Raw genomic sequence first — 20,170 nt, 5'->3', positions numbered from 1 at the left:
TATATACTCCCAACTAATTTTGCTTAACTGATACTAAATAAGTATCATATACTGTATTTGTATCATTAATACTGATAATTTCTCTTAATATATATATATATATATATATATATAGTTGGTATCATAAAGGTATCTTGTTCAGAAATTACTCAATAGTCAATGATACTATACTCTTATATTATCATTGACTAATGAATAATTTCTGAACAAGAAACATTAACGATACCACAAATAACATATACATATATATATATATATATATACACACACACTCTTATAGTATCATTGATTAATGAGTAACTTTTGGACAAGAAACCTTAATGATACTGCCACAAATGCAATATACATATACGCTTATAGTATCATTCATTAATGAGTAATTTCTGAACAAGAAATCTTAATGATACCAATACATTATATATATACTAATTTAGTATCAGTTAAGTATAATTATCAGTCTTAATGATACCAATACAATATATTATACTAATTTAGTATCAGTTAAGCAAAAATTATCAGTCTTAATAAAGGAGGTATGGGTGTAACAGCCCGAAAAGTTTAAGCTAAGGCCCGAACTATTCTTTATTTGCACATAAGGTCTTATCGGGATACTCTTAAATTGCCCATATTTGTAAAGGAAAATTCTTTAGTATAAAAATGATTTTGGATATCAATTAAGGTCACTAGAAACTCCTAGCACAAAGTAGAGTTGAAAGTTTTCTTATCAATTAAGTTTTGATGTAAGATTTTACTTAGGTCAACTTCAAACAACCATATCTCTTAGAATATAAAGAGTTACGTGGTTCATAACCTATCAAATTAAAGCTATTTGAATCCTCATTCCAACGCCACAAATTTCTAGTCAATCCATTTTTGAGTAAAAAGTTATGACCATTTAGTAACTGGTGTAGTGCAGTTCCGTTTTAGCCGCGGGAAAATTCTAAATAAGGTAATTTTCTTTTACTTATACCACTAGGAAAACCTTAAAAACGGATTTCTTAACACTTATAAAGCCCTAAACAATCCTATTTCCATCTTTTAATCCATCATTCTCTTCTCTCTCAAACACTAAGGCAAAACCCTAAGAAAGAATAAAAGTAGAAGACTACATTCAAGATTCTTTCAATCTTTTTCAAGATTCTTTCAACCTTTTTTTAGATTTTTCTTCAAGGTAAGTCCTTTTCCAAGAATTTCATTCTTTCCAGCTCATTCGTCCATACAATTATGAATCACTAATGAAAATTATAATTCTTAGGCATAGAGTTTCAAGAAACTAATTCAAGGATCTCAAGAAAGATTTTCTAAATTGTTTACCTTCAAGTTAGGGTTTCAAGGTTTCTAATCAAGCTCTTCTTCAAGAATCTTCAAGAATCCTGTTCTTCCAGGTATGTAAGGCTATCATAGTGTAGGACTAGTTTGTCCTCACGCCCTACATCTACTTTCAGATCAGTAAAAGAGTAATCTAGGATTTTCCCTAGATTTGAATATTCTTGAGATAAGTTGATTTTGAGTTCTTGAGTTCATATTTCTTTTGAAAATTCTATTCCTAATTATTGAGTTTCTATATTGTTATTGAGATCCTTGAGTTGATTTGTTCATGTTTATATTTCAGCATGAACCCTATTTTGAGTAAATCTTGAGAAGCTTTTTAAAGCCAACACTTGCGTTTTTGAGAAAGTTAAGATGAGTTTTGAAAAGAGTTTCAAAAACATGATTAGTATGACAATAGAGTATGAAATCAATGTTTTTAGATGATTCCTTATTGCTTTTAAAGCATAGCTTAGTGGATACACTTAGTTGAGGTGTTCTATACCCCGGCAAGGTACAGGACAGTTCTAACAATGTGGGTGAGATGTTGTATCATCATGTAAGTAATAGTGATGGTTGTCGGTTAGAGAATCTCCCAATAGAGTTAAAGAGTATTTTTATATATCACTTATTATGTTAAGTTCAGTGATGAGAAAGTATTTTGTAATGGTTTAAATGATTTAACTCTTTTATTTCTTTACATTCAGCTTGAGTACATTGTTATCTATTTCAGTCTTTTCTTTCAGTTATTTGTTATTCAGTTATATTACATACTCGTACATTCAATGTACTGATGTCATTCGACCTGCATCTTTTAATCATGCAGATACAGGTTCTTAGGATCCTCAGCAAGAGTCCGTTGAGATCATTTTGTCTACTTATGAGTGAGACCTCCTTGCTTTCAGAGTACTCCAGTTTTATGAGTTGTTAGTAGTAGTTCTTTGGAGGATTCGTGGGTCTTTTCCCGACACTCATCTTTTTATAGTAAAGGCTTCATAGATAGACAATTTTGGAGAGTTCCAGTTTCAGATGTTTTACTTAAACTTATGTTTCATACTCAGTATATTCAACAAAGTTTTGAGATTCAGTAAACTATTTTTCTTTCAAAATTGATGCTTGTATGCTTGATTTAGTCTTCCGCTTGTAGTCTGCCAGGATGAGGGTTTGATTGGGGACCAACAACGGTTCTCAAGTGCCGGCCACGTCCAGGGTGTAGGCTCGGGTCGTGACAAACTTGATATCAGAGCATAGCATTCAAGTGTCTTAGGGTGTCTATGAAGCTGTGCCTATAGGATCTAGTTTATGGTTGTGAGGGGCCCACTTCTATAAATGAGGGACTATAGACATTTAAGAAAAGTTTTCCTTCTTTCATACTCTAAATCGTGCAATAGAAATATGTCATAATGAGCTTATTCACACTCGTGCATTTCTTATATCCATTCGACTACCCCTCATATTCAAGGGAGTTGGAAAGCTAACCTAGATCCTTATCAATGAGTTAATCTCAGAAAAAGTCTTGAGAAAGTCATGAGACTGTAGAGGGGCTTAAGAGAGGCCCATGAGTGAGCTTACGTATTGAGATTCACAAGAATGCACTCATATTCATATGAATCATGCATTCAAGCTAAAAGTGAGATGTACTCTCTTCTCTAAACCTTGTTCCAATTGAGACCCTTATCAGGAAGTATGTTTTAGAGCTTGTGTAGTATTTCCATCTGAAAAGAGAGAATGAGTACGTGATTATAAGCAGTATTAGAAAAAGTTCCCAAAGATAGAAGAATGCATGCAGAGGTTCAATAATCTAAGAAAGAGAGATAGTGATCAAGCAAATTATGTTGTTGTAGTCATGCACCCAGTAAGTTATTAATGAGGAGTTTTCCCTTATGGGTAGAATAAAAAGTGATTATTTTATGTAGATTTCATGATAGAAGGTAGAGTAAGAGTTACTAGTATGGATGGGTAGAATATACTTTAACCAAAAAGGAGTTTATGATGATGTGTCATTGTGTTGGTAACGACCAAGTGTAGGTGCTAGATAGAAAAGCAGGAGTATTCATGAGGTGCTAGATCTAATCTAGGCTTATGATTTTTTAGGAAGAGTCCATAATATTCAAAGTGTTATAGAACTTATTAGTTAATGATGTATAGTGAATGAGTAAATAGTACTTAAGTTGTGAAGTGGAATGTGGCAGTAATATGTAAGGAAATAGATTAAGAGATAAAAATTGACTACTTTTCATGAGGTTTTAGTGGGAGAGTGTTTCTAAAATTTTATCTAGTAGTTGTAAGTTGGTAAGGTAAGCGAGCAATCATATTGATATCCGGGTTTAGTAATAAATATTAAGCTTGAATTTGAGATGAGAATCGTGGTAAAAAAGAATGGCAACATGAGGGTGATGATGTTAGTTTTGAGATCTGATCTGGTAAACTTGACATAGAGTAGGTAAGAAATTATGGTGTTACCTTTTACAAGTGTGAGTGGTACAAGTATGAAATCCTAAATTTTAGTTAAGGGCAGTGAGGTGTGGCTAAGTCGTGAGAGTAACAAGAAGCAATAAGAGATGTACCGAGAGTGTATGTAATCAGACGAGGTTCCAATCAAGTTAATGATTTTCCATGTGTGCCTAGATAGTATATTTGAGCTGTCAATGTTGAATAGGTTGATGTAAGCATTATTTTTCCCTTAAAGAGTTAGATGAAGCGACCTTATAAGCCAATGAGAAGAGGTTAATAGAAGCATCTTAGAAAGAGGTCCTAGAAGGAGTCTTAGTACCTGCTTATGAAGAGTTATGTAGCCATGAGATAAACCTTTTCGAGTATTAAAAGAAATGTGCGTAGACTAGTTTAGAGATGAGGGAATAGGTCCATTGTTTTCAAGTGTCAATTTTAGACCTAAGGGGGGAGATGATAAGATGAGAAATCAAGTCAAGTGTTGAGGATGAGACAGTGATGTCTTCGGAAAGAGTTTTAGAGATATATTAATTCGGTCATACTCTTACATATTCCTCAAGCAAAGTTATTACAACATCTTGTGGATATTCCTACTATCAGAATTGTGTCTATGACCTATGCTCATACACTTCAAAGAGATTCACATCTATGCTTAGTTTCCAGAATGAGGGGTAAATACTTTAGCCCATTAACCTCGAGCTTAATCCATAAAGTTATGGATATCAGTCTCATGATATAAACCTATTCATGTCTCATAGTATGTTCAGTCTCACAAGTTCATGATTAACTCTCAATGGCTAGCAACATAATGTTATGTCATGCATAATTTATATTAGAATTCTCGAATGAATCATGCTTATGATCTTTCGCCCTAAAGTCCTTTCAGTAATCCTTTTTAGTTTTGGTTGAGATGATGAGAGGATGAGAAGTTCTTAAAAAGTGGGTTAGTAGGAGTCTATGGAGTAGTAAAGGTTCTAAGCTTGAATGTGGTATTGTAAACATGTGGACAATGTTTGATACATTAGGTGTTTTGTGATATGCTCAAGGTTAGCTGAATGTAGCGGTAAGGAGTAGTGTTCTTGGGATGAGATTTCCTATAGAGGTATAAAACCTGAATCTTGTGATTTAGATCAAAATAATCACCCTATGTTTAGTAATTTGTGAGTTTGAGTTAAGCTGGAATATAGTAAGAGTAACTCCTTTCCCTTCCATGCTCAGTTTAACCGTCATTCGAGGACGAATGATCCCAATGGGGAGATATTGTAACACCCTAAAAATTTTAAGCTAAGGCCCGAACTATTCTTTATTTGCACATAAGGTCTTATTAGGTTACTCTATAATTGCTCATATTTGTAAAGTTAAATTCTTTAGTATGGGAATGATTTGGGATATCAATTAAGGTCACTAGAAACTCCTATCACAAAGTAGAGTTGAAAGTTTCTTGATTGATTAAGTTTTGATGTAAGATTCTACTTGATTCAACTTCAAACAACCATATCTCTTAGAATATAAATACTTTTGTGGCCCATAAACTATCAAATTAAAGGTATTTGAATCCTCTTTCCAATGCCACAGATTTCGCGTCAATCCAATTTTTGAGTAAAAAGTTATGATCATTTTAGTAACTAGTGTAGTGCAGTTCCGTTTTAGCTGCGGGAAAATTCTAAATAAGGAGATTTTCTTCTTCTTATACCACTAGAAAAACCTTTAAAAATGGATTTCTTAACTCCTATAAAGCCCTAAACAATCCTATTTCCATCTTTTAATCCATCATTCTCTTCTCTCTCAAACCCTAAGGCAAAACCCTAAGAAAAAATCAAAGTAGACAAGATTCTTTCAATCTTTTTCAAGAGTCTTTCAACCTTTTTCAAGATTCTTCTTCATGGTAAGTCCTTCTCCAAGAATTATATTCTTTCCAACTCAAATTTGTCCACACAATTATGAATCATTAATGAAAATCATAATTCTTGGCCAAAGAGTTTCAAGAAACTAATTCAAGAATCTCAAGAAAGGTTTTCTTGATTGTTTACCTTCAAGTTAGGTTTTCAAGGCTTCTAATCAAGTTCTTCTTCAAGATTCTTCAAGAACCTTGTTCTTCCAAGTATGTAAGGCTATCACAGTGTTGGACAAGTTCGTCCTCACACCCTACATCTACTTTCAGATCAGTAAAAGAGTAATCGAGGATTTTTTTTCCCTAGATTTGAGTATTCTTGAGATAAGTTGATTTTGAGTTCTTGAGTTCATGTTTCTTTTAAAAAATTTATTCCTAATTATTGAGTTTCTATATTGTTATTAAGATCCTTGGGTTGATTTGTTCATGTCTATATTTCAGCATGAACCATATCTTGAGTTATAAATCTTGAGAAGCTTTTTAAAGTCAACACTTGAGTTTTAAACTGAGTTTTTGAGAAAGTTAAGATGAGTTTTGAGAGAGTTTCTAAAACATGATTAGTATGACAATCGAGTATGACATCAATGTTTAAGCAGTATGGTATCTAGTTATGTCATCAATGTTTAAGCAATATGGTATCTATTATGCCATCAATGTTTAAGCAGTATGGTATCTAGATAAACCATCAATATTTATGCAGTATGACTTCCCGAGTCATCAATGATCATATTAAAATATGATTTTGATATGTTTTTGAGAAAGAGTTTTCAAGTATGAATTGAGTAAGAGTATAAGGGGACTATGTATTTCCAGAGGTATCAATTTTTNTAAAATATGATTTTGATATGTTTTTGAGAAAGAGTTTTCAAGTATGAATTGAGTAAGAGTATAAGGGGACTATGTATTTCCAGAGGTATTAATTTTTACATTGATAAAAGAGAAACTGAGATTTCTAAATGAGTTATGAGTTCAAAAGATATTTTAAGAGCAGTTACCTCTTTTAAAAGGGTAGTTTGAGCAATTATCTCAAACCATAGGAGTAGTTATGATTTTAAATATAATGAGCAGGTGTATATATTATTTGGATAAGTATTGAGCATCGATATGAGGACGAGTTCAGACAACTCAAAGTCAACATGGGTAAAGGGTCATACTTTTTGGATGATTCCTTATTGCTTTTTAAACATAGCTTAGTGGATCCACTTAGTTGAGGTGTTCTATACCCCGACAAGGTATAGGATAGTTCTGGCAGCGTGGGTGAGACACTATATCATCATGTAGCTCATAGTGATGGTTATCGGTTAGAGAATCTCCCAATAGAGTTAAAGAGTATTTTCATATATCACTTATTATGTTAAGTTCAGAGATGAGAAAGTATTTTGTAAAGTTTTAAATGATTTAACTCATTTATTTCTTTACATTCAGCTTGAGTACATTGTTATCTATTTCAGTTATTTCTTTCAGTTATTTGTTATTCAGCTATATTACATACTCGTACATTCAAAGTACTGATGTCATTCGACCTGCATCTTTTAATGATGCAGATACGGGTTCTTAGGATCCTCAGCAAGAGTCCGTTGAGATCATTTCGTCTACTTATGAGTGAGACCTTCTTGCTTTCGGAGTACTCCAGTTTTATGAGTTGTTAGTAGTGGTTCTTTTGAGGAGTAGTGGGTCTTTTCCCGACACTCATCTCTGTATAGGAAAGGCTTCATAGATAGACAGTTTTGGAGAGTTTCAGTTTCAGATATTTTACTTAAACTTATGTTTCATACTCAGTATATTCAGCAAAGTTTTGAGATTCAGTAAACTGTTTTTAAACGTTTCTTTAAAAATCATGCTTATGTATGTTTGAGTTAGCTTTCCGCTTGTAGTCAGCCAGGATGAGGGTTCGCTTGGGAATCAACAATGGTTCACGAGTGTCGGCCACGTTCAGGGTGTAGGCTCGGGGTCATGACAATGGGCTGTATTTATTTATGAGATACTGTGTATTTCTTGAATTACTTTGGATTTGGGTATGAACGTGTAATTATTTTGAATTTTATGGCTCATTTATGTAGTTTTTCCAAAAATTGTGATGATCGGGTAGAATTGGGGTGAACTTTTTCCATAATAGGTTCTCAATTTTGCGAAAATTGAATGAAGTGCTTGTATTTAAGAGTGAATAAAACCGAATAAAAAATTAAATCAATTCGTAAATTGATTTAAACCGACAAAAATATCCGACTAATGATTTGACTTGATTTGATAATGAAAAAATCCGATTAAATTAGGTTAGTTTGTTTTCAACTTAAAAAGTCAATATGACATTATATATATATAATTTTTAAAATTTACTTTATATAAATATATTTACTTTGATATAATTTATAAATATTTTTTATATTTCTCGTAGGTTTTATCTCTTAACATACTATTTCATGTTTAAGACTTAGAATTTTGAATGGTCAAATAAAAAGATTATAATCTATGATATTAGTAACACTAATTAAAGCTCAAGTCAAAATCAAATTAATATTAATACTAACAAAAAAATCAATTCAATACTTATAATGACAATATGTTAGGGTTTTGCTCTGATTTTCTTACTATATTTGAATTCTACTTTTTTCTTTGAAGGAATGTCAAAACATTACTATAAATGTTTTTACTTTTCCTGAAAGAAAAATATAGTTTTCTTCTATATTTGGTTATTTTTTTCTTAGGAGAAAAGTTTGGAGATCTATAAATCGAAGATCATTATTCTCATAGCATAACACAATAACATCTACAATGTAGTCGTTTAGAGAGTCTTGTTTATGGGGAGATTTCTATCTACAATTTTAATATTTTTATTTATTTTATAATATGTAGGTCACTTGACAAAACCATATTAATAATATGTTTTTTAGTATGTTTTTATTTGTCGTCTGATTTATCAATCATATGATTTGCAATTATAAGTTTCTGCATGACGCCTTAATTACTTTGGAACCCAACAAGTGGTATCAGAATCAATGGTCCAATGGTCTAGGTTCATCGAGGATGAAGACAGGTTCAACGTGGTTTCAAATCAATTTCCAGCTAATTTGATGATAAAGAAGATTTTTGTCCAACTACATGTGGAGAAGAGATTTAAACCATATTTTCAACATTTATGTTATTGTATCTTTGAAAATAAAAATGAAAAATCTTAAAATCATTTTTTATCCATATATTTTAAACTTTATTTTTAACTATAGCAAGCAGCAGTGATGGAGACCATGTGAAGAATGAAGATTATCATGCATGTGAAGAAGATGAATCAAGTTTTGTCAAGAAAATCCAATCAAAAAGGATGATTTGTTAGGATTTTTCCTTATTTTCTTACCATATTTGAATTCTATTTTTTCCTTGAAGGAAACTCAAAACATTATCATAAATGTTTTTACTTTTTCTAGAAAGAAAAATATAATTCTCTTTCATGTTTGGTTATTTTTTCCTTAGGAGAAAAGTTTGGAGATCTATAAATTGAAGATCTTTATGCTCATAGCATATATAATACAGTAGCATCTACAATGCAATCATTTAGAGAGTCTTGTTTATAGGGAGATTTTCTCTCTACAATTTAAATGTTTTTATTTATTTTATAATACAACAAAGGGTCAAATTCTGCACTATTGGAAATAGTTTAAATATATTCTTTGTTATACTTTAGGACCAAATATACCCCTTTCGTAATACTTTGGGTCCAAATATACCCCTTTGATTATGTGTCACACAAATTCACCCTTAATTTTAACGATAAACACGTGACAAGCGCAAAATCAAATAACGCACCCCGAATTTCAAATACTTAATTCTTTTAGAAACTCATTCTCTCCGCTTTGAATTCTTTTCTTTGCATCTTTTTCTTAAAAGAAGCTAATAATTTGGCATATGCATAAACTGAGATGATTTTTCTTTCTTTCGAATTGAGGTTTTTTTAAAAAAAATATATTGTTTTTTTATCATGCTTAACCTCTTTTAAAAGTGTCAATATTAATGAAAGAAAATACACTACTGAGATATCTTCTAAGAATTTTCAGCATCCAAAAATCGATTACTCCCTATGTTCATTAATTTTCCTGTACTTTTATAATAGTAAGAAGATGTGGGTACAATGATTAATTTTATAGAAATAATTTTGAAGATTTTTAATTTGTGAGGGGAAAATACAGCACAATAATGTTGCGTGATATGCATATTTTATTATTTCTAGTACAAGAATTTTAAAAATAGAATGATGAACGGAAAAAATGAAAAGAAGAGCTCAAAACGGAGGGAATGAGTTGGGATGAGTTATACAAGTGAGCTTCTAAGAAAATTGAGAGTAGATAATTTGATTTTGAGTTTGTCACATGTTTTTTCGTCAAAATTAAGGGCATATTTGCACCAAAGTATAATGAGAGGGTATATTTGGACCCAAAGTATAACATGAAGGTATATATATTTGGACCAAAAGTATCACGAAGGGTATATTTAAACTATTTCCTTTAGTACAGCGGTATATATGACCCTTTGTCGTTTATAATATGTAGGTCACTTGATAAAACCATATTAATAATATGTTTTTATTTGTAGTCTGATTTATCAATCATATGATTTGCAATTATAAGTTTTCACATGATGGCCTAATTAATTTCAAACCCAACACAATAATATTGAATATTTGTTCTTTAATTTTTATTGATTTAGATAATTAAAATACATAACCTAATTTTAGTTTTTCTTCAATGTTTAGTCACATAATTACTACTTAGTAGACTTTTTTTTTCTTTGCATAATTTAATACTTTTAAATTATGATCATTTTTTAATAACTTATTAATTTGCAACATTTGTTTTATGCAATTTTATTATTATTTTATGTTAATTTCTTGTGTCATCGTTCATTTCATATTTTGTGTTATATTCTTGAAAAAAACACCTTAGATAGTTGGTATTTGGTAGGAATAAAGATATATTTAAAGTGCTTGTTAATTGTATGTTTGTATCAATATTTTATGAAAAAAACCTCAAAAAATCCGAAAAACCTGACAAACCACACAAAAATCTGAAGTTGAAGAATTTGAATCTTATTAATTTGATTTGATTTATAAATATGAAATCCAACCATAATAATTTGATTAGATATTTGAAAAACCCAATAATCTACCCCTAGTTGTATTGACTTAAATCAAATTGGCATAATACATATATTGGACCTTAAACTTGGCTTCAAATTTTAACTTTGACCTCCAACTTTCATAGTGCACAAACAAGCACTTTAACTATCCAACCTTTTAATAAATAAACACGCGATTTTTGGAGCCAAGAGTGTGAAATGCAAACGCTGCCACGTGTATTAGTGAGCCACTCAATGGCTGCCAACTAATTAAATACTTTACACGTCCATTTTAGAACTAAAAAAAAAAAAAATTAATTAAGGGTAGAGTTGTCATTTCAGCATTTTTTTTTACTGTTGTAGGCCTCAAAAATTACTCCTACTCGCGCAAAATACGTGCACATCACGCGTTTTGCCAGGTAAGACACGCGTGTTTATTTATTAAAAGGTTGGATAGTTAAAGTGTCTGTTTGTGCACTATGAAAGTTGGAGGTCAAAGTTAAAATTTGAAGTCAAGTTTAAGGTTCAATATATGTATTATCCCAATCAAATTATTCGAGAAGTATTGAGGCGGTTCATCATTTCTTCCCGCTACTTGTACTAACCGCCTAGTTGATACTGGAACAGCACTGATCAGCACATGATATATAAAAGTAAGCGAGGAAATGACAAACGGATAAACTCAAGCCAGAACAGAAATATGGGCGTAGGAGAAAAGGGTCAGCCCCGCAAAAAGATTAAACCTACCATTACTGAAGTTGAAGTTGAAGATAAAGATAGAGATGACGATGACGATGAATTCGGAGGAGAATTAATGAATGATTTTACAAAGTTAGAGCTCAAACCTGATCACGAAAATCGTCTGATTTCTTTATAGCTATTGCTGAACCTGTTTCCCGCCCTAATTCCATTCATGAATACAACCTTACCCCTCACTCTCTTTACGCTGCTGTTTCTGTAGGTCTACAAACTCATACTATCATCTCTGTTCTCAACAAATTATCAAAAACTAACCTTCTCAAAGAGGTCGTTGATTTTATTCAATCTTCCACCTCTAATTATGGTAAAGTAAAACTAGTCCTCAAGAAAAATCGTTACTTCATCGAATCACCGTACCCGTTAGTATTGAAAACGTTGCTCAACGATGATGTAATATCCCGAGCACGAATTGCAAGTACAATTGAAGAAGAGGAGGCTGAATATTCTTTTGAAATTGACCCTGCACAAGTAGAAAGTGTAAAGCAACGTTGCTTACCGAATGCCTTAAATTATCCTATGTTGGAAGAGTACGATTTCAGGAACGATACTGTAAATCCTGATTTGGATATAGAGTTGAAAACTAACGCTCAGCCACGGCCTTATCAAGTGAAGAGTCTTAGTAAGATGTTTGGGAATGGGAGAGCTAGGTCTGGTATTATCGTGCTTCCATGTGGTGCAGGCAAATCGTTGGTTGGTGTTTCAGCAGCTACTAGAATTAATAAGAGCTGTCTTTGTTTAGCTACAAATGCAGTATCTGTTGATCAGTGGGCTTACCAATTCCGTCTTTGGTCTACCATTCGAGATGATCAAATATGTCGTTTCACTACTGACAGTAAGGAGCAATTTGGCGGGGATGCTGGAGTTGTGGTGACGACTTATAACATGGTTGCTTTTGGAGGGAAACGTTCTCGAGAATCTGAGAAGCTTATTGAACAAATACAAAACAGAGAATGGGGATTGCTTCTTTTAGATGAGGTTCATGTAGTTCCTGCACATATGTTTAGGAAAGTTATCAGCATCACAAAATCTCACTGCAAACTTGGACTTACTGCAACATTGGTTAGGGAAGACGAAAGGATTACCGATTTGAATTTCCTTATCGGTCCTAAGTTATATGAGGCAAATTGGTCTGATTCAGCCAAAGGAGGATTTATTGCAAATGTGCAGTGTGCTGAGGTCTGGTGTCCCATGACTAAGGAGTTTTTTGCTGAGTATTTGAAACAGGAAAATCATAGGAAGAGGAAGGCGTTGTACGTAATGAATCCTAATAAATTCAGGGCTTGTGAGTTTCTCATCAGGTTCCACGAGCAGCAGCGTGATGACAAGATCATAGTGTTTTCTGATAACTTGTTTGCATTGACAGAGTATGCAATGAGGCTTCGGAAGCCTATGATCTATGGTTGTACCAGCCACGCTGAGAGAATGAAAATTCTCGAGGCATTTAGAACTAATCCTGAAGTGAACACCATTTTTCTTTCAAAAGTGGGTGATAACTCTATAGACATCCCTGAGGCAAATGTGATCATTCAAATTTCGTCCCATGCTGGTTCAAGGCGCCAAGAGGCACAACGACTAGGCCGTATACTCAGGGCAAAGGGGGCACGCCCTCAAGGGGGATCATCAGGGATAGAAGAATATGATGCCTTCTTTTACTCACTTGTATCCACTGATACACAAGAAATGTACTACTCAACAAAGAGACAGCAATTCCTGATTGATCAAGGTTACAGCTTTAAGGTGATCACAAACTTGCCTCCACCAGACTCAGGGCCCGAGTTGAGTTATTACCATGTAGACAAACAGCTTGAGCTTCTTGGGAAGGTACTTATTGCTGGCGATGATATAGTTGGTATGGAAGAAATAGAAGAAGAAGAAGACTCCGATGGAAAAGTCGCTAGTAGAGAAAATCGTACAGTGGGATCAATGAGTACTTATTCAGGAGCCAAAGGAATGATCTATATGGAATACAGTGGAGGGCAGAAGAAACCTGGAGCTGGAGGACTTGTCCAGACAAAGAGCAAGCCCAAGGATTTGTCCAAGAGACACGTTTTGTTCAAAAAACGCTACATCTAAATTTGGCAATGTATTGGTAGAAAGGCGTTATGTAAAGTTCGTGTTAGATAGTATAGTAGTACTTAGGTGTGGCATTGAGCTGCTTTTCTAGTGACTTTGTGAATAGTTTTAGTTGAGGTTCATTTAGTAGGAGGGAGAGGTAGCTAGATCTTTTGTGTCATTCTGCCAGTGCTATGGTGAGAGTATGAAAATAAAGTTAAACTATTTGATTTGTGTTGGCTTTTAGCAAGGTGTGAATGGAAAATAAGAATTAATGAAAAATTGGGAAATGTAGGGAACCGATTTGGAGAGAAAATGAAAAGTCATTTCTCTCATATTGGTAGATGAAAGGAAAAGGGCTATCTGATATTAAGGAACACTTTCTTTAGCTCTTAAAGGGTTAAGTAGAAGGTGACCCTTGCGCTACCGTCGTCGCTCGCTCGGCTTTGGCTTTGGCAAATGATTTGATTGATAATGTTTTAGGCAAAATTTATTTGATCAATCTCATTAATTAATGTCCTTTTTCTTAAAAAATAATTTAGAATGCTAATTAATTAATTGACGGAATTATTTGAAAATTCGCGCGTAACGATAAAATCGCTCAGAAGGGACCTGTTCCTTCCGAACAAACACTTCTTTTCTCAAAAGATACAAACGTTCTGGAAAGACATGTCTAAACAGATGCGTTCACACTCTTGTCCAAACAGAAGCAATGATCCTTGTTGTAGTTGGTTATAAATAGAGAGATTTCTCTCATTTTCAAACACTGAAAAATTTATCTCTTCTGCATACATTTTCTTACAAATCAAATTGGCAATCGACTGAGTTTGTGTATGCTCTTGTTGTTGTTCTTTGAGTTCACTGAAATTATTGAAGTTTGAGGTGTCACTACTTCTTTAATAGTTAATGTGTTTTATTTTGGGAGGAATTAATCTACAACCTCGGGTACTTGAGGGGATTAAATTTCTTAAGGATACACAGCAGGTTCTGTGGATTCAAATTATTTATTTTCTGTTTATTCCATCTTTTCTGTTTCTGTTTTACTAACCTGAATATAGGAGATAACAAGCTTAAGAAATTTAATATTTGTTTATGTATTTGAGGTTTCTGGAGATTAAAACCTTTCTGGTTTTCTATTCTTTTTGAATTTTATAATTCATTCGATTAACGATTAGAAGAACATAAAAACTTTATCATTAAATCAAAAACATGTTGTATAAAGATTTATTCTTGACTGTTAGTATTTCATATACTAAATTGTCTGTCATTTGTGACAGAAAAATGACAAATTCAAGTCAAGTAAATGTTGGAACAGTGAGTGCTGCAACAACATCAGTTGCACACAATCCTTCAACTGCTGCCCTTGCACCGGCTAAGAAAACTGCAATTTTTTTTGGAGTCCACTTCAAGAGATGGCAGCAGAAGATGTTCTTCTATCTGACTGTGTTGAGTCTGCAGAGGTTAATTAGTGAGAACATTCCTATTCAATTGGATGAAACTTCGAACGAAGGACTATTCTTGGTAACAAAAGCATTCAGATTTTTTGTGTAAAAACTATATTCTGAGTGACCTGCAAAATGATTTGTACAATGTGTATAGTAGTGTGAAGACCTCAAAAGAACTCTAGGATGCTTTGAAAAAGAAGTACGAAACAAAGGATGCTGGAATTAAAAAGTTCATTGTGGTAAAGTTTTTGGACTATAAGATGATAGACAATAAGACTGTTGTCATCCAAGTTCAAGAGCTGCGGGTCATAATCCATGACCTCCTTGTCGAAGGTATAATTTTACATACTACCTATGTTGAACATATTAAGTTTGTTCTTAATACTCACATAACCTTTAATCTAGGATTGATTGTAAATGATGCTTTTCAAGTGGCGGTCATTATTGAGAAGTTACCTCTGTTGTGGAAGAACTTAAAAAACTACTTGAAACATAAATGCAAGGAGATGGTTGTTGAAGATCTCATGGTAAGACTGAGAATCGAAGAGGATAACAAAGCTGCAGAAAAGAGGTCATGTGGTAATTCAGCAATATCTGAAGTAAATGTTGTTGAAGAAGATCCCACAAAATCAAGGAAAAGAAAGAAAGCATTTGGACCGAAGAACAATCCTCCTAAGAAGAAATTCAATGGAAACTGCTTCAATTGTGGCAAACGTGGTCATAAGGCTACTAAATGTCGGGGTCATAAGAAGGACAGAAGAAGGATCAAGCAAATTCGCCTGAATTCAAAGACGAGATGGACGATCTTTGTGCAATGCTTTCAGAATGTAACTTGGTTGGAAATCTAAGAGAATGGTGGATAGATTATGATGCCTCATGTCATGTGTGTGTGATGAGTCCACAAATTGGACTCATTTAGGGATATATTTTAAAAGAAACTGTGTCCTCAAATGCTTATTTTATCTCAATATCTGATGAAAACACTTAAGTTTCAGGTATTTGAAGTTTGATGGAAAGCATGGACACTACATCGCAAAAAGGAACAAAAAGGTTGAAAAGAAAGAAAAAATAAAGGCCTGAGGATCGCCGAGTCCACTTGGCGAGTCACCGAAGGGTCTTACTTTGCCTTTTGTTCCAGTGTGCTGATGAGCCCTGAAGGAAAGGATCAAGTCGGCGGAAAAAGGGAGCAGTCGGCGCATCACCGAGAAGTTCCGCGAAGTAGTACCATGTCGCCCAATGACCCAGAGCACGACGATGCTAAATGATGGTGCAAAACGGCGATGAACTACACCAAAAGGCGAATCGCTGAGTTGATCAGCAATTTCGACTAACGACGCTGAATGATCCGTTGCAGCACAAATCAGTGAAAACTATAAATACTAGTTAGAGTTGGAGTTTTAAGAGTCGAACAATTATTATAATTTTCATATAGAATAGTACTTTTTGACATTTTTGCTCTAAGTTTGAGAGGGTTTTGGAAACTTAAAGAAGAAGAGGGTTTCATCTCCAAGGATTTGGACTTGGCTCTCTTGGATTCTTCATTCTTGGCCTGTAACAAGACTTAAATCTTCATACCCATTTGAATGTAAGCTCATTTAGGTATAAATTTCTATCTCTTGATGTATGGCTAAAAACCTCAATTCTTGGGGTGTGATTTTGTGAATATGGGTTAGATTGGTTGTTGGGTCTTGCTTGTTGATAGTCTATTCGTAGTTTAAATGTGATTTCGTTTAGTGGTTGTGGATGAACTTAATGAGGTTGTAGTTGCAAATATAGTCTCATATATGTGTTTTCGGCTTGCTCGAGAGAGAGGTCGTAAAACTAAGACCACTAAATTGATGGCCAGTGCGAGTGGGTCAACATGAGGTTCAACTCGAGAGAGTGAACCCTAGTCCCATGTCCACACACTCAGCTCGAAAGAGTGAGTGCGTTAAGGCGGAGGCTATTCTTTATGCGGCAAGTGGGTGTCTGAGAGAAACCCGCTTGAAACGAGGTAAGTTGCTCGAGAGAGAGCTTATCCCCTTTAAAGTCTTGCCTAGTCACAAATACTCAATGAATTTACTATCAAAAGCATGTACCCAATGATTTAGTCTATCCCGTATTCCTATCACATCCCAAGAATCCCCCTCTCATTACTTAGAAATTCTTGTTTATTTTGTTGTTTTTACTTACTTGTGACAAAACCCCCATTGTTAATTAACACTCTTGTGTCCCCCTTTAATTTACAATGTTTTTAATCGTTAATGTCTTTAGCTACGACTAGTTAGAACTAAATTTTATTTTTCTATTAATTCTCAAAATCACTCTCTTGGTAACGATCCTAATCCTTGGTTAGGTTACTAAACTATTGTACGATCGTAGACATTTGCATCGGAAGTTGTGTCTTGATTACGCAAATATCAAAATGGCGCCGCTATCGGGGAGTGGTGTTACTTGAGAATTCTTAGATTAGTAATTTTTATTCTTCTTAGTTGTGGTTTTACTAACTTTATTTTTAGTTTTGTTTTCCTGATTTGTGCTACAAAAGCAAAGGAGGTAAATATATCAACCAACACTTGCGAGCTAATGAAATTTCCTCCATTAGAGCTAATGATAATTCGGGATAGAATCCTAACCTTCAAGCAATTGGAGGGAGAAAGGGTCTATAAGTAATGGGCAAGGTTTAAAGAACTGATCACTCAATGCCTAATTCATGACATTCCCGATATAATCCTCCTTGACTGCTTCTACAGAGGTCTTGGCCCCAGAAACAAGAGGGTGGTCGACTAACTTATTCCAGGTGATATTGCAAAGCAGTCATATGTGATGACAGTCCAACTGCTTGACAACATGACTAAAATGAACCAAGAAGTAGAAAAGGACTTCATGATGACCGCACTGATGACTCAGATGGATGAGTTGGCCAAAAAGATGGTGAAGATCGAGGCTCAGTGCAAGAGGAAAGATAAATATTTCCCTTCTCATGAGCGAAGAAAGCCCAAGGACAATGAAGTTAAACGCATTGAGGGAATGCTATCAACCATTCTCCACAAGGTGACTAAGCAAGATAGAGAGTTGGAAGAATTGAAAGAAGACATTGAAGGGATGAAGCGAATGATTTGGTCTTATTCCAGAGTTGTCCAGCTGCTCAAGAACCTTATGGGTCATGTGTTGCCTCAACTCCATTCGCAGAAAAGCAGGGGGTTGCCTAGTGATGATATGGCTAACCCCAACAATGAAGCTTAAATGGTGACTCGCGTCATGCCACGATGTTACTAAGGTGTTGTTTGGGAGGCAACCCAAATCCATTTACTACTTTCTTTTGCTTTTATAAATAATGGTGTGTTGGTTGTGCAGGTTTAAGTGTGGAAAGTGTTTGGAAAATGCAGATTGGCGATCAAAATGGTCAGTCGGCGGATCGCCGAAGAAGTCGGCGGATCGCCGAAGAAGTCGGCGTACCCGACTTGACCCGTTGTTTGGCTCAACACACGTATAAATCGAAGCCTGTAAAACTCGACGAGCTTGAGAATCAGTTCGGCGTGTCGCCAACCAGGTCAGCGACCACGATTAAGATCGTCACTTGGACCTTTTCATTGACTAAAGGTCCTGTAAAACTCGGCGAGTCAAATGACCATTTAGTGTGTCACCAAATGTATCGACGAGTGTGATTAATATCATCGAGTCGACGCGAACTGGATAGTTTATGAAGGCCATATGTCTTAAGAGTCCAAATTCTTCACTTTCCCTCGCTTTTAAACTTCACAAACTCACACCAAGGTAGTATTTTTCTTATCTTTGCATTTTACTAGTATTTCGGTTAGTTGATTTGAGCTCGGAGTTAGATTTCTTTGCCACTTTGCATTTCAGTCTTACCGTTATCAGCATCAAAGGTTGGCTGCCTGACACTCAAAATTATTTTATAGAATTTGTACTCATTTGCAATATATGTATCTTGTTCTTGTGTGTGCCTGTATTAATCTCTAAATGTGGCTCAATTTGTTTATAAGTATTGAGACCCCGTCTGTTTGTGCTTTTAGCAAAAGTATATTTTGTGGGATTGTTTTGGATGTTATGGATCTGAGTTAAATATCACTAGTGCATGTGCTGATTTTGTTTTTGGGGTTTAAGGGGTTGAATTCGAGAAGGTGGGTTGAGAATAGGCGCGTTAGGCTATTTGGCGAGCTAGGTCTAGCCCGCCGAACTACTCGACGGTTCGCCAAATGCTCTTATCTCACTTTAATTTATTGTGGAATTTGATGTTTAATGTTGTAACTTTCGACGAGAAGTCAGAGGTCGCCAAAAGTACTTGGCGACTCGCCAAAAGTATTTTTTATCACCCTTTTTCTGCCCCCTTTGATTTTGCATGCATTTCAACTTTTGGCTGACTCACCGGACCTTTCGAGCCAATCTCTTTGATTCTTCTTAAGGATTTGCAGATATGGCGAAACCAAAAGATGCTGAGAGAATTGTATTAGCCCAAGAGAAAACTGAAAGGAAGACGATGAATGAGAAGGTCGTTATATCCAAAGGCAAGGCTGCTACACCGCCCACATCTGGTGGGAAGAAAGATAAGGGAAAGGGCAAGGGAGTCAGGGAAGTCTATGCATCTTTTGGTCGGATACCTATTTCAAAAAAAAATAAAAAATCCAAGAAACCATAAAGTACCTTCATATGCCCGGGAGTTCTATGCCGTTGTATATGCCTATTGGGCAAATTTACAAGAGGTCACTCCTAATGGACCTAACAGGGTCAATGCATCAGAAATAGCCCCGGTTCTTGATGCCCAAACCTCAAGCATGGCCCCAAGCATTGATGCCCAGATTCAGAGCACTACATCGGGCACTGATTCCCAGATAGATAGAGCGACTGCTTAGACAGGATCCCTTTTTTACCTCCCTCTTTGTCTTTCTTTAACTGTCATTTTGGATATTGTGTCAATTGCATTTGAGGACAAATTGCTTTTATTTGTGATGGGTGAGGCCCACCTTTGTGTGCCACTCCTGTTCGTGTTTTGTTGATATATTTTGGGTTGTTCTGTTTAAAATTGTGTTTATACTGCATTTTTGTGGATGTTTGAGCTTATGGCTTCCTTTTATTTTAAATTGCAAAATGATTTTGGCCCATTCGAAAATTTTTGCCACCTCTCGTGGGTTGAATATGGTTGTTCTATTGCAAAATTTAA

The 20,170-nt window shown here is 34.6% G+C and overlaps 2 protein-coding genes across 2 annotated transcripts; both read left to right on the top strand.

Moving 5' to 3' along the window:
* Positions 1 to 11,608: 11,608 nt before the first annotated feature.
* On the top strand, positions 11,609 to 13,585 carry LOC125863946 (general transcription and DNA repair factor IIH helicase subunit XPB1-like; the record flags this gene model as incomplete). Its single annotated transcript, XM_049543910.1, has 1 exon — positions 11,609 to 13,585. A coding segment is annotated over one exon (1,977 nt), but the record flags the coding sequence as incomplete, so codon positions are not given.
* Positions 13,586 to 14,845: 1,260 nt separating this feature from the next.
* On the top strand, positions 14,846 to 15,857 carry LOC125863945 (uncharacterized). The gene is made up of 3 exons (XM_049543909.1): positions 14,846 to 15,085; positions 15,192 to 15,342; positions 15,415 to 15,857. Exons 1-3 carry the CDS (start codon positions 14,846 to 14,848, stop codon positions 15,855 to 15,857), a joined length of 834 nt encoding a protein of 277 aa, XP_049399866.1.
* Positions 15,858 to 20,170: the final 4,313 nt, after the last annotated feature.

Source organism: Solanum stenotomum, chromosome 5, assembly GCF_019186545.1.
Source record: "Solanum stenotomum isolate F172 chromosome 5, ASM1918654v1, whole genome shotgun sequence".
Lineage (NCBI taxonomy): Eukaryota > Viridiplantae > Streptophyta > Magnoliopsida > Solanales > Solanaceae > Solanum > Solanum stenotomum.
The sequence above is the reverse complement of the archived record's forward strand: the minus strand, read 5'-3'. Positions and strand labels throughout refer to the sequence as shown.

Coding starts and splice junctions, on each gene's coding strand:
- LOC125863945 (XM_049543909.1), top strand. CDS start 14,846: ATGACAAATTCAAGTCAAGTAAATGTTGGAACAGTGAGTGCTGCAACA. Junction 15,086..15,191: donor CGAACGAAGGACTATTCTTG/GTAACAAAAGCA, acceptor AAAGAACTCTAG/GATGCTTTGAAAAAGAAGTA. Junction 15,343..15,414: donor CCATGACCTCCTTGTCGAAG/GTATAATTTTAC, acceptor CCTTTAATCTAG/GATTGATTGTAAATGATGCT.